The 14,953-nt window shown below is 44.8% G+C and overlaps 1 protein-coding gene across 1 annotated transcript in view; it reads left to right on the plus strand.

Annotated features, from left to right (window-relative positions):
* LOC124556390 (inhibin beta chain-like) overlaps positions 1 to 14,953 on the plus strand; it is a 71,570-nt gene that overhangs the window by 4,386 nt on the left and 52,231 nt on the right. The window contains exon 2 of the mRNA XM_047130353.1: positions 9,495 to 9,639. Within this exon, the coding sequence (XP_046986309.1) occupies positions 9,495 to 9,639 (145 nt within the window). The remainder of the gene's footprint in view (positions 1 to 9,494; positions 9,640 to 14,953) is intronic.

The following is a 14,953-nucleotide window of genomic DNA, read 5'->3' on the forward strand; positions in this document are numbered from 1 at the left end:
GGCTGCTACTAGGCAGCACAGGGAAAAAACAGAATAATGTTACAACTCTCAGAATCAAATGTCTGTTAACTGAATGATGTTTCATTTGCTCCCCAGTACTGCACAGAACCCCACCCGCACACCTCCGCTTGTCTATCCTACAGTCAAGTAGGAAGCCACTTCTGGTAGTCTCCTGCAAATTGGGCACCAGGAACGTAGACATCAGTACTGTCGCCATCGAGGTGCCACAACTATGCATCAGCAGCCATTTACTCCTTTATTTATGCAGTGTGGTGAGTGGCCAATTTTTGTTGGCCTGTTTTCTGTTTTCCACTATTTTGTGGCCATGTTGAGTTGGAAGGATCTGCATATGAACTTGAAAGTGGCATTGTATAGGCCAGAAAATGCAGACGTTTCACACTTGAGGGGTAACTGCCCAGAAGAGTACCTATGTCCAAATAGGTGCCGGTATTGTAATTTATGAGGGCATGAATTACCATTTGCTAGAGCAGTGCAAGTAACGTGTAGAAGTTTTAGCCATGAAACATGGCAGTGCAAGGAGTCCTGCTGGACTGTGATCCGTAGTAATGATTAATACAGTTTTTTCCGCTTGTTGACAGTGTGTCAGTATAATAGGTTCTCTCTGGGACTTTATTATTAGTCGAAGCAGACGATAAATGAATACAGAAATTCTGAGTGAAACGACTGAAATTTTGAAACGTCATGTAGCCATGTTGCTCCAGGATAAAACAGAACATAGCCAGGCTAGCGAAAACTACAGAGAGAACTAGAAGCATTATGGGCTGTGACTGGGTTGATGCAATCATAAGGGGGAGGATACCAAGACTGTAGTAAACTTATCAGTCCCATTCATTGATCCTATGGCATCTAGTCTCCTTACTACATCTTTTCTGGGAAATCATCTGAGGATGTATCAGCCTTTGTGGATGATGTGAAGGAAGCAGCATGGTTGGGGAATTGATCCAGTGTCACATGAATGTCTATGCCAAAATTATGGTTAACGGTTCACCCTAAAACGTATCTCATAAACCATGAAATCCTTAGTAAAACATACACATTTTACCCGCTAGCTGAAGAACCTATCCAACGCTATCACAATCAAAATAGTGTAGATTTTTCAGGGTAAATCTCACAGAATTAAGACAGAAACACAGTGAGTCACTAGAGGCATACTCTGGCAAAATTCTTAAATTAAACTTGCAGACTTATAAGCTGATGCACACTACAGAGAAAGATATACACTACTGGCCATTAAAACTGCTACACCAAGAAGAAATGCAGATGATAAACGGGTATTCATTGAACAAATATATTATACTAGAATTGACATGTGATTACATTTTCACGCAATTTGGGTGCATAGATCCTGAGAAATCAGTACCCAGTACAACCACCTCTGGCCGTAATAACGGCCTTGATACGCCTGGGAATTGAGTCAAACAGAGCTTGGATGGCGTGTACAGGTACAGCTGCCCATGCAGCTTCAACACGATACCACAGTTCATCAAGAGTAGCGACTGGCGTATTGTGACGAGCCAGTTGCTCGGCCACCATTGACCAGACGTTTTCAATTGGTGAGAGATCTGGAGAATGTGCTGGCCAGGGCAGCAGTCGAACATTTTCTGTACGCAGAAATTCCCGTACGGGACCTGCAACATGCGGTCGTGCATTATCGTGCGGAAATGTAGTGCTTCGCAGGGATCGAAAGAAGGGTATAGCCACGGGTCGTAACACATCTGAAATGTAACGTCCACTGTTCAAAGTGCCGTCAATGCGAACAAGAGGTGACCGAGACGTGTAACCAATGGCACCTCATACCATTACGCCAAGTGATACACCAGTATGGCGATGACGAATACACGCTTCCAATGTTCGTTCACCGCGATGTCGCCAAACACGGATGCGATCATCATGATGCTGTAAACAGAACCTGGATTCATCCGAAAAAATAACGTTTTGCCATTCGTGCACCCAGGTTCGTCGTTGAGTACACCATTGCAGGCGCTCCTGTCTGTGATGCAACATCAAGGGTATCCACGGCCATGGCCTCCGAGCTGATAGTCCATGCTGCTGCAAACGTCGTCGAACTGTTCGTGCAGATGGTTGTTGTCTTGCAAACGACCCGATCTGTTGACTCAGGGATCGAGATGTGGCTGCACGATCCATTACAGCCATGCGGATAAGATGCCTGTCATCTCGACTGCTAGTGATACGAGGCTGTTCGGATCCAGCACGGCGCTCCGTATTACCCTCCTGAACCCACCGATTTCATATTCTGCTAATAGTCATTGGATCTCGACCAACGTGAGCAGCAATGTCGCGATACGATAAATCACAATCACGATAGGCTGCAGTCCGACCTTAATCAAAGTCGGAAACGTGATGGTATGCATTTCTCCTCCTTACACGAGACATCACAACAACGTTTCACCGCCGATCAACTGCTGTTTGTGTATGAGAAATCGGTTGGAAACTTTCCTCATGTCAGCACGTTGTAGGTGTCGCCACCGGCGCCAACCTTGTGTGAATGCTCTGAAAAGCTAATCATTTGCATATGACAGCATCTTCTTCCTGTCGGTTAAATTTCGCGTCTGTAGCACGTCATCTTCGTGGTGAAGCAATTTTAATGGCCAGCAGTGTAGACCTCACGTGGGATAGGGCCTTAACTGTACTCATAAGTTGTACTTCAGCGGATATCTCATGATGGGTGAGGATAGAAAACCTTAGTGATTTGTCCTCAGTTATCAGAATCGCGGCAAAGGTAGAGCAAATAGATACTGAAAGTCAAAAATGGAGGGATCGTGATGTCTTCTGCTCTGAGCCGGCAGCGGTGGCCGAACGGTTCTAGGCGCTTCAGTCCGGAACGGAGCGACTTCTACGATTGCAGGTTCGAATCCTTCCTCAGGCATGGATGTGTGTGATGTCCTTAGGTTAGTTAGGTTTAAGTTGTTCTAAGTTCCAGGGGACTGATAACCTCAGATGTTAAGTCCCATAGCGCTCACAGCCATTTGAACCATCTTCTGATCTGAGGTCAAATTCTGCAGATGTGGATGAGTGGGTCACATGAAGAAGCAATGCTGCCAGCTACAGTGCTCTGAATGTGTTCAGGGGGGGGGGGGGGCATTAAGTGTGTGACTGCTGAGGTGGAAAGCAAAATAGGCACACTAGAACGAAGCGTGTTTTAAATGCAACCAGGGGCCCTGAACTATTGGAGGTCGAACGATGCTCTAAAAGGACATATGTAAAGATGGATTGTTGCTTGCATGTTGCAGTGAATAATGAGGAACGCATATTCTTAGTAGACCCAGATGTACACATACCAGTTGTTAGTATGAACCTGTTAGGTAAGAAGAGACTTGTGTATCCATGACATAGGCTCTGTGAATGGCTTCTTAAGTGGATACATTTTCACCAGTGCTATCCAATCCTTAACATTACAGAGACACTCAACAATCTGGGTCAGTGTAAATACTTCTCGACCATGAATTTGATTAATGGCCACCACCAGCCGAACTAGTTCCATATGACCAGCTGAAGACTGGTTTTCCCACATCATGGGGACATTTCCAGTACCGAAAGATGTCATTTGGACTGAAAAACACACTAGCTACATTTCAGAGACTCTTGGATGCAGTGCTTTGGGGACTGGAACCTAAAGGATACATGGTATATCTTGATAACGTAACTGGATTTTGCAAAGGATATGGTATAACATGTGACATGTTTGGAAGACTTTCTTAATTGACTACAAGCAGTATGCTTAACACTGTGCTGATAATTGCCATCAAACTGAAGTAAACTGGCTGGGACTTGTAAATAGCTAGGAAGGAATAATAACTGTCCCATGGATGATATCAGTGGTTTGTGCTTTTGTACCACCACAGACTACGAAGCATTTAGAGTCATATTTAGGCCCTTTGTATTATTGTAGGAATGTTTGAGAGGAATTTTGCACAAATTGGTTCAAATGGCTCTGAGCACTATGGGACTCAACTGCTGAGGTCATTAGTCCCCTAGAACTTAGAACTAGTTAAACCTAACTAACCTAAGGACATCACAAACATCCATGCCCGAGGCAGGATTCGAACCTGCGACCGTAGCGGTCTTGCGGTTCCAGACTGCAGCGCCTTTAACCGCACGGCCACTTCGGCCGGCCTTGCGCAAATTACCGAGCCCTTGAATTGTCTATTAAAAAAAAAAAAAAAATGAAATCGAGCGGTCAGCCAAGGGCCAGGCTGCATTTGAGAAATTCAAACATGCTTTGATATCGAGTCCCGTGTTGGTATTTCCTGCTTTCAAACAAGAGTTCATCCTGTTCTGTGATGAGAGAAATATGGCAGTTAGTTGTGCTTTGAGCCAAATCGTGGATAATGGGTAACATCGAGTGGCTTATGCACCAAGACAACTGATAAGGCGGAACACAATTATTCAACAACAGAAAAAGAAATTCAAGCTGTTATTTAATATATTACCTACTTTTGCTGCTATTTGTAGGGACAAACCTTTACGGTAGTTACTGATCGTGATTCCCTTAAGTGGCTATTGGAACTGAAAGGCCCTTGCAGGATAGTAACAAGGTGGACACCGAGTTTGTTTAGGAAATGGTTCATGAACCTGGAAAGTCGTGCACTAACGCAGACACACTAAACAGAAAAATTGGAGCTCTGCAAGCACTACGCAAAACTTGTCAGAGAGGTAAAAGACACAAGCAGCTTACATAGACTCATGCTTTTAGATCAGAGCAACAGATTGTGACACACAACGGAATATTGTGCAGAAATATGAAGTGTGGACGATTTGTTGTGTTTCCCACACTGATCACTAGCTGGCATGGGGGTGTAGGACGACAGATAGACATGTAGCTGAAGAGTTCTTGTGGAGAATCCAAAAGTAAACCACTGAACATTAGGTAAATGACTGTGTACCATATGTGCAAAGAGCAGACCTTAGTCACCGGTGTATGCCAATACAAATGTTGACAAACGTGACAAAATGCTTTGAAACGCTATGTTTGGATATTTTTGGACCATTTAACAGGACAGCAGCTGGAAATATGTACCTTCTAACAACAACAGACCACTTTTCCCATTTCATAGCAATAATAGGGATTCCGGACCAGTGAGCAGGTGTAGACGCATACGCAATGGTTAATAACTGGGTATTAACATCTGGCATTCCTGAAACTATAATTACAGATAAGGGTACAAATTTTATGTTGGACCTCTTGAAGCAGTTGTGTCACCTGATTCTTATCTGTAAACTTTGCACTATCTTTGTACTGACAGCATAACATTTTAAGACATTTGTAAATAGTCAGCACAGTAATTGGGATACATATTTTCATTACATTTGCTGCACTAGTATGAGCCTTGGTCGTAGAAAAGGGGAGTTTTGTTAAAATTCAGTAAAGGCGTGGTTGGGCGATGAAGTCTGAGGCCGCTGGCAGTGCGTGGTAATAGTATGCATCCAGTAGGCCAGGCAGAGTGAACATGGCTCGAAGCGGCAGTGGCGTCTTGCACGTACGATTTGTCTGGTGTGGAGGTACAGCGAGGCAGGGAACTGCAGCATTGCTTTAAGTTATTGCGATGTATGAGGCGAGGCAGTAGGCCAGAGCCAGGAGTGGCGGCGAGGCAGTAGGCCAGAGCCAGGAGTGGCAATGTGTAAGTGGCTGACCTATGGGAATTTACCCCTGCCATAGTTTTTGTCTCTCTCTGACACTACATCAGAAGCGAGGGGAAAAGCAGTATAAATAGTCAGGCACTTTTAGCTTGAGAGGGGTCTGCCAGGACAGTCGACAGTCGGGTTGGATCTGTGCTTGTCTACGCTTATAGGGGCCAGTCTAGTAGCGATGTTGTAAATGTTGTTGTTGTGGTCTTCAGTCCTGAGACTGGTTTGATGCAGCTCTCCATGCTAATCTATCCTGTGCAAGCTCCTTCATCTCCCAGTACCTACTGCAACCTACATCCTTCTGAATCTGCTTAGTGTATACATCTCCTGGTCTCCCTCTACAATTTTTACCCTCCACGCTGCCCTTGAATGCTAAATTGGTGATCCCTTGATGCCTCAACACGTGTCCTACCAACCAATCCTGTTTCTAGTCAAGTTGTGCCACAAACGTCTCTTCTCCCCAATCCTATTCAATACCTCCTCATTACTTACGTGATCTACCCACGTAACCTACAACATTCTTCTGTAGCACCACATTTCGAAAGCTTCTATTCTCTTCTTGTCCAAACTATTTATTGCCCATGTTTCACTTCCATACATGGCTACACTCCATACAAATACTTTCAGAAACGACTTCCTGACACTTAAATCTATACTCGATGTTAACAAATTTCTCTTCTTCAGAAACACTTTCCTTGCCATTGTCAGTCTACATTTTATATCCTCTCTACTTCGACCATCATCAGTTATTTTGCTCCCCAAATAGCAAAACTCCTTTACTACTTTAAGTGTCTCATTTCCTAATCTAATTCCCTCAGCATCACCCGACTTAATTCGACTTCATTCGATTATCCTCGTTTTGCTTTTGTTGATGTTCACCTTATATCCTCCTTTCAAGACACTGTCCATTCCGTTCAACTGCTCTTCCAAGTCCTTTGCTGTCTCTGACAGAATTACAATGTCATTGGCAAACCTCAAAGTTTTTATTTCTTCTCCCTGGATTTTAATACCTACTCCGAATTTTTCTTTTGTTTCCTTTACTGCTTGCTCAATATACAGATTGAACAACATCGGGGAGAGGCTACAACCCTGTCTTACTCCCTTCCCAACCACTGCTTCCCTTTCATGCCCCTCGGCTCTTATAACTGCCATCTGGTTTCTGTACAAATTGTAAATAGCCTTTCGCTCCCTGTATTTTACTCCTGCCACCTTTAGAATTTGAAAGAGAGTATTCCAGTCAACATTGTCAAAAGCTTTCTCTAAGTCTACAAATGCTAGAAATGTAGGCTTGCCTTTCCTTAATCTTTCTTCTAAGATAAGTCGTAAAGTCAGTATTGCCTCACGTGTTCCAACATTCCTACGGAATCCAAACTGATCTTCCCCGAGGTTGGCTTCTACCAGTTTTTCCATTCGTCTGTAAATAATTCGCGTTTATATTTTGCAGCTGTGACTTATTGAACTGATAGTTCGGTAATTTTCACATCTGTCAACACCTGCTTTCTTTGGGATTGGAATTATTATATTCTTCTTGAAGCCTGAGGGTATTTCGCCTGTCTCATACATCTTGCTCACCAGATGGTAGAGTTTTGTCAGGACTGACTCTCCCAAGGCCGTCAGTAGTTCCAACGGAATGTTGTTTACTCCCGGGGCTTTGTTTCGACTCAGGTCTTTCAGTGCTCTGTCAAACTCTTCACGCAGTATCATATCTCTCATTTCATCTCCATCTACATCCTCTTCCATTTCCATAATATTGTCCTCAAGTACATCGCCTTTGTATAGACCCTCTATATACTCCTTCCACCTTTCTGCTTTCCCCACTTTGCTTAGAACTGGGTTTCCATCTGAGATCTTGATATTCATACAAGTGGCTCTCTTTTCTCCAAATGTCTCTTTAATTTTCCTGTAGGCTGTATCTATCTTACCCCTAGTGAGATAAGCCTCTACATCCTTACATTTGTGCTCTAGCCATGCCTGCTTAGCCAGTTTGCACTTCCTGTCGATCTCATTTTTGAGATGTTTGTATTCCTTGTTGCCTGCTTCATTTACTGCATTTTTATATTTTCTCCTTTCATCAATTAATTTCAATATTTCTTCTGTTACCCAAGGATTTCTACTAGCCCTCGTCTTTTTACCTACTTGATCCTCTGCTGCCTTCACTACTTCATCCCTCAGAGCTACCCATTCGTCTTCTACTGTATTTCTTTCCCCCATTCCTGTCAATTGTTCCCTTATGCTCTCCATGAAACACTGTACAACCTCTGGTTTAGTCAGTTTATCCAGGTCCCATCTCCTTAAATTTCCACCTTTTTGCAATTTCTTCAGTTATAATCTACAGTTCATAACCAATAGATTGTGGTCAGAGTCCACATACGCCCATGGAAATGTCCTACAATTTAAAACCTGGTTCCTAAATCTCTGTCTTACCATTATATAATCTATCTGGTACCTTTTAGTATCTCCAGGATTCTTCCATGTATACAACCTTCTTTTACGATTCTTGAACCAAGTGTTAGCTATGATTAAGTTATGCTCTGTGCAAAATTCTACCAGGCCGCTTCCTCTTTCATTTCATAGCCCCAATCCATATTCACCTACTATGTTTCCTTCTCTTCCTTTTCCTACTTTCCCTACTGTCGAATTCCAGATGTTGTAAATATTCTGTGTAAACCTGTACTATGTTTCTATGTACTTGTTCGGGCTGTATTTTGCCTCCGGGGCCACAACACCAGGGTGGGATGGAATGGCAGTCAGGTACTTGGAGATTGCACAGTCTGCCTGAAGGAGGGCAGTGACAGCAGTTTGCAGCATGTCCAGTCTACGGCCACGTTCGCCTCACACCTGGCGTACCAGGGTCTGGGCGAGGTGTACACTGTGGGAGACACAGCAGCGCTGCAGCAGCGCCACAGATGGCGTTGGGTGTTGACATCTGGCATACACCACTACTGGCAAGTTTCGGCACAGCATCCAGGAGGGCGCAGGTTTGCGTCCAGTCCTGTCCTGGAAGCAGAGGCAACCTGAGGGCCACGGGTGACCAGTACATCCACCTTCATCCCATGGTCGGACAGAGCAGGCCAAATGGGGCAGAGGGCGGCGAGGTTCAAGGATTGTAGCAGTCTCCAGAATCGAGGGCAGTTACGCGGCGCAGGACGTGATGCATTGACGGGCGGCAACCGGGGCGAGAGCGGTGGTCTTCCATCATCGGGCAGCCTTGATGACCACAGGAACAGTGTCGGCAGTCCAGGAGTGCTGAGACGGCCAGGCTCGCGGAACAGCGTGCAGGCGGGGTGGCAACATCACGCTTCTGTAAACTAGCTGAATAAAGGAATACTTCTGAATATTGCTGTATCACTCGGCACTGTCTCTTGACACTATTGAACTTGCTCAGCCTCCTGACGAACTATGGCATGGTGGGTCCCAGCTTCAGCTCGGCCATCTGGAGTCCTGGGTTTGACCACGACAGTCCGCAACTCATTGTTTCAGCGTATACTTCTAAAGTACACATTAGTACAGGTGTTTCACCATATGGGGGAGTGTACTGCAGAAAGAGTCCATGTCCTTTCAAGGTTCTGAAACCTAAATTAGGCACTAATGAAGAGTTAGTGAAACGATTAAGAGACGTTTGGAAGAAGGTAAAATGAGAAAATACAAAGGCACTTAAAGGTCAGGAAAAGCAGGGAAATATACAGGAAAATTGTCACAATATAGAGCCTGTGGACTTTGGTAACAGATCTGTATACCACAAAAGGAAAAACAAAAAGGTTTTTACTAAGTACCAGGGCCCATATTAAGTGATAGAGATTACATCATCAGTAAATATGAACGTGCAGCTTCCAATGAAGGCATTAATTATTCACATAAGCCAAGTCATTGGAGCAACAGATGCTTTGCCACAGATTCCAACACCACAGGTTGCACAGAGTAAAAACTCTGAGAAGGCAAAGAAGTCATTAGTTAAAAAAGCTCAGGATTCATGTAACATACCTTATGCATTAAGACTATGTGTTAGGTTACTTCTGTTTGTCATGTATACGTTGACTTAGTATTTCTGGACCATAGAGGGTGTTGTTGTTTTGTTTTGGGGGTTTGTTTCCTCCTTGTTTATAATAGGTATGTTAAGAGACTCATAGTGTTGCAGTATTTGAAAGTATTTTATTGTGCACAAACACATTTGAAGGAAGGGGGGTAAAGTGACAAGAAATACAGTTCACACAGATGGCATGCCAGTATGAACAGCCAGGAATAATATAGTAATCTTGCTATTCCTGCACATTGTCCAGAGGGATGTAGGAGGTGAACTACAGAACAAGTCTCTCGAATAAGGAGTGGTGTTTTCAAAATAACCCAAAGTCCTGGTAACATGTCATCAGTGAATGGTTGGGTTAACTTTGAATGTGCGAAAAATGAGAAATAAAGTGCATGGTATAGAAAAAAATCTTTGGAAATTTCAGAAGGAAGCAGAGAAATAGGAAATTCAAGCAGAAGTTCAGGAGGAGTATCACAGCTCTCTTGCAAATAACTAAGGGATAGTTTGAAACAGGTGATCGACTTGGTGCCGAGAACACTGATTTGAAGAAAGAAAGGATGGATAACTGCATTCAGAAAACTGTTGAAGACCGTGTTTGGTATGATGGTTCAAACCATGTCAAGCCATCCTGATTTAGGTTTTCTGTGATGCCCCTCAATCACTTCAGGCAAATGCCAGAATCATTCCTTTGAAAGTGCATGGCCAATTTCCTTCACCATCCTTCCCTAATCCAAGCTTGTGCTCCATCGTTGATGACCTAATTGTCAACATGATGTTAAACACTAGTCCCGTTCTGCTCCACAGTGTTCAGTGGGACAGCAGATGATCAAGATATTCAGAATTTAATAGCACACCAGGCCAGGCATAAGCAGTAGCAGATGATACGAAGGCTAAGGTAAAGTGGCATACCACACAACTAGTGGACATACAGCAGGTTGCACTAAATAACAATAAGTTAGCATTGTAGTTGATGCAGTACATACAAAACACCAAGCAAAGTATAACTGGTGATCTAAAAAGGTACAGAATTAAATGGATGCAATTGATGAGCACATAGCTATACCTGGAGTGTTACAAATTTTGACACACAGTAACAATGACACAAGACTGGAGACAGAAACTTTACAGGAATCCATCTTCCACACCATACAAAGGCAACTAAGTGCTGCACTATTACTGCCATAGCATTTCTTAACAGGACTATGAAAATTGTTTTTATTACATTTATTAAATTACAATTTTGTTTGTGGTGGGCGTGATAAGAAACCCAGTGAAACCTTACTAACTTAGATGTAGTTGTTTTGGCCAGAGAAGCTGTCAGATATATTACCAATCCTAAACCAAATATTTCTAAATGACATTCTAAACCTGGATATCCTTTACACATTTGACCAACTTGTAGTTTCATAGAAGCAATAGATTACCACAGAAAGGATGCTGTAACACATCCAGCAGTACTGTGAGAAAAAGCTTAACCTGGTTTTCAGTTTGAAAGCAAGGATGTTCCATGAAAGGATGAATTAATAGAGCATGAATACTAGCTAGTAATGTACAAAACGTCAGGTCAGTTTTATACAGAGCTGGGGAATGTTAAACAGCAGAAGAGTAATGAAGTGTAGGAACAAATTTGTTTTAGACCAGATTGGGTAACAGTAAGAGGAACCTGTCAGTCAAGTATGCAATCATAGTTTAACCAATGTCAACACTTGGAAGAACTGAAGTACAGATACACAGGCAGCTTACTGCCTCATAGTGTGTGAGAGTGAATATCTGAACATCAGATTCAGCACTTAGACAACAATGTGGAGCAGACACAAAGAACTTCTGTAACAAGGTTGGTTGGTTGATTGGTTGGGAAGGAGACTAGACAGCGAGGTCATCTGTCACATCGAATTATGGAAGGAAGTTGGCTGTGCCCTTTCAAAGGAACTATCCAGACATTTGCCTGAAGCGATTTAGGAAAATCACGGAAAACCTAAACCAGGATGGCCGGATGCGGGATTGAACCGTCATCCTCCCGAATGCGAGTCCAGTGTGCTAGCCACTGCGTCACCTCGCTCGGTCTGTAACAAGGCTAAGTGTAGTAACTACACCCAGGGATGACACAAGAATGCCTTTCAGGCTGCAATCTCCATACAAAAGAACGTTCTGGAGCCCTGAAATTAAACATTATGCTGACCAAGAGCACTGACAGGCTCATAAAAAGGGAGCACATTCAGTCAGTTGTATTGGGGGAAACACATCACAGATTGTAATAAAGCCCTTGCCTTCCTTCCACTCATTCTCAGACTTGTGCCACTTCATCAGCACTGCTGATGCTGATGAAAGATCAGCCCTATTAGTTGCAGGATACCCTGGTGATTACCATGAAGTGTCTTACAGTCACTGCCATCATGGAGTCCGCTGATATGAGTTCACAGCAGTCTGACTGTGGAGGGAACTTCAACTCTGTGAGTTGCACTGCTGCTGGTCACAATAGGGACCGACTGAAGATGTGGACTGGGCCAATCTTCCGTGAATGAAGAACAATTTGCCCATTCTGACCGTCCCCACTCTGGTACCGCGTGCCATGAAATTTCGATCCCCACCAGACGTCATGGGCGTCGAAGACTCCTAGAGGTCTCTGCACCATCACTCCGTAAGCTGTGGCCCGCATTTAGTATGAGGGTGCCACAGTGGAACACGTGGCTCCAGCGGCCAATAGCGGCGTCCCCGATAGAGTATTTAAGCGCCTGTTTCTCCCTCAGCCAGTCAGTCTAACCTTGCGTACGTCTCTGAACACATTGCCTCGCCTTAGACAGCTTATTTACTTTCTTGTTCTGTGTACGAGTGGACGTGGTTGTTAGGTTTTCTTGTGAGTCCGTTGTTTCGATCTCGTTGTTGTTTTTCTGTCCTTCGTTGGTCGTGTCTGTCCTCTGCCGTTGTGTTGTTCGCGGGCCACTCCACAGGTCCCGCCGCGCTTTCCGTCGCTTCAACCCCGCGACTGTTCCGGTTGCCGTTACAACATTTTGACGATGAGGTAAGTGGTGGTTGTAGTTGGTATGGAGACGAAGTTGGTCTGTCTGCTGGAGCAACAGCAGCAGCCCATGCAGCAGCAGCAGCTCCAGTTAGACATCCTACAAAAGTCGCTGCAGTTGCTAACGGACAAAATCGATGCCCAGGACGTGTTACCACAACAGCTTCAGAGTCCTCGGGTGTCTGATGCTGCTTTCCCATGTCCGCCGCCGTTTCCACCCTTTAATGACGCTAAAGAGGACAGGGAAACCTACTTACATCAGCTCAAACAACATTTCATGGCTTTTCAAGTCATGGACGACTCCTTGCAGCGGTCGTTGTTTTTGTCTTGGGCCTCCCCAGACACGTTCTTTCTCCCCCGCAAGTTGGCACCGTTGTCCGATCCTCTGGCTCTCTCTTTCCATGAGATCTGCCTTTTGCTGACAAACTATTATTCCCAACGCTACCATGTGGTCGCTTTTCGGCTGGAGTTCCACCAGTACCATAAACAGCCTGGTCAATCGTACCATTCCTGGGTCACGGACTTGCAAAGTCTCAGCTGTCGATGTGTTTATACGTGCACCAATCAGCAGTGTAAGGCTTCATAGGTGGACTCCCTGATCTGGGATGTGGTGGTTCAGCTGGCTCCCGATCCGGAGGTCCTAACTGCGGCACTGAAACTCGACAACCCTTCCTTGGAAGAGGTTCTCCGCATGGCCCACTCCTTTGAAATTGCTGTAGCGACTAACGAGGCGCGACCGCAGGTGGCGACGATCGCGGCGTCACGGCGGGTTCTGCCCTCGCGATGACGACGTGGCCCAGCCAACAGAGGCCAGTGCCGTCGGGACCTCGTGTTGTCTGACGTCTCTATGGTATCGGCACCTTCGGTCAACCCTCGTCGCCAATCGTGCTTCCCACTTCCATCTAGCCCATAGTGCTTTACTGCCCATTCACGCGCTGATTGTCCCCAAAGCTGGAAATCGTGCACGCTGTGTAACAAGGAGGGCCACATCCAATTGGTTTGTCGTAGTTGCTCGACTCGCTCCAGTCCTCCCCTCCTGGGCCTCAAGATACAGTCCATGCTCTGCAATCGGTCATCCTACAGAGTGACCCATCAGTGCGGAAGCTTTTCTTCATGCTCTGCATTTTCACTGAGGATGTCAGTTTTCAGGTCAACACTCAGGCCACCGTCTTCAGGCGCTTCAGTCTGGAGCCGCGCGACTGCTACGGTCGCAGGTTCGAATCCAGCCTCGGGCATGGATGTGTGTGATATCGTTAGGTTAGTTAGGCTTAAGTAGTTCTAAGTTCTAGGGGACTGATGACCTCAGATGTTAAGTTCCATAGTGCTCGGAGCTATTGGAACCAAGTAACTTCCAGTGCTGACAACTCTTCTTACCGTAAACTCTCTAAACTGTACATGACTCTTCAAGATATGGTGACAGACAGAAAGGTGTGCGCAAGGCTCATCGTGCTGTTCACGATTTGAGACACAATACGCTCTACCAGACTGCACTGAGAACGGAAGTTTACTTTTACCTCCATTACACAGACGAATGAACTTACCGATTTTCCGTTGTTGAATTACCATTGAGAAAGAAACTACCAATGAAACAAAACAACTGTGCATGTTGTGGGTGTGAGCTATCGAATAAATATGTAAAATTTTTCACGGAAACTAATGTTTATGAAGCTTTCGCTGGTATTGTGAAATTCACAAAAAACACACACTGTCCGAGAAAAAGAGTGTGGCATCCAGAACACATGGTTGGATGTCAATGTAACTTCGTATACGTACACACCACCAGCGGGTATGTAATGATAAGAGTTTCGTTTCCATGTGACAGGTAGAACGGCCACCAGAGTGCAGAGGCTTTTTTCTTTTTTTTTTTTGCGAGTGTATTGTTGTTACCAGGGCTGATAGGGGATATTAGGAGCGCGAACGGCATCAGATGTTAAATAATCACTGTGAAGGACTTAGAAATGCTACGTACTCGTGTGAGACAGCGATATCACTAACTGGCGGTGTTAAAGGAACCTCGTGGTGGGTCTCCATTTGGCCGGCTGCTTGAATCATGCAATATCCAGATTTGTGGGGTATTCGGATGTGACAGTGGCCAAATGTTGAACTAGTGGGAGCATGACGATGACCATACTCACTGCCAAGGTTCCGGTCCACCACGTCAGACCACTACAAAAGAGGATCGCCATACTGTGCACCAAGCACATTCTATGTCCTTCACATCTTTACCTGCCATCCGAGAACAAGTA

This window comes from Schistocerca americana, chromosome X (assembly GCF_021461395.2).
Source record: "Schistocerca americana isolate TAMUIC-IGC-003095 chromosome X, iqSchAmer2.1, whole genome shotgun sequence".
NCBI classification, from domain to species: Eukaryota; Metazoa; Arthropoda; class Insecta; order Orthoptera; family Acrididae; genus Schistocerca; species Schistocerca americana.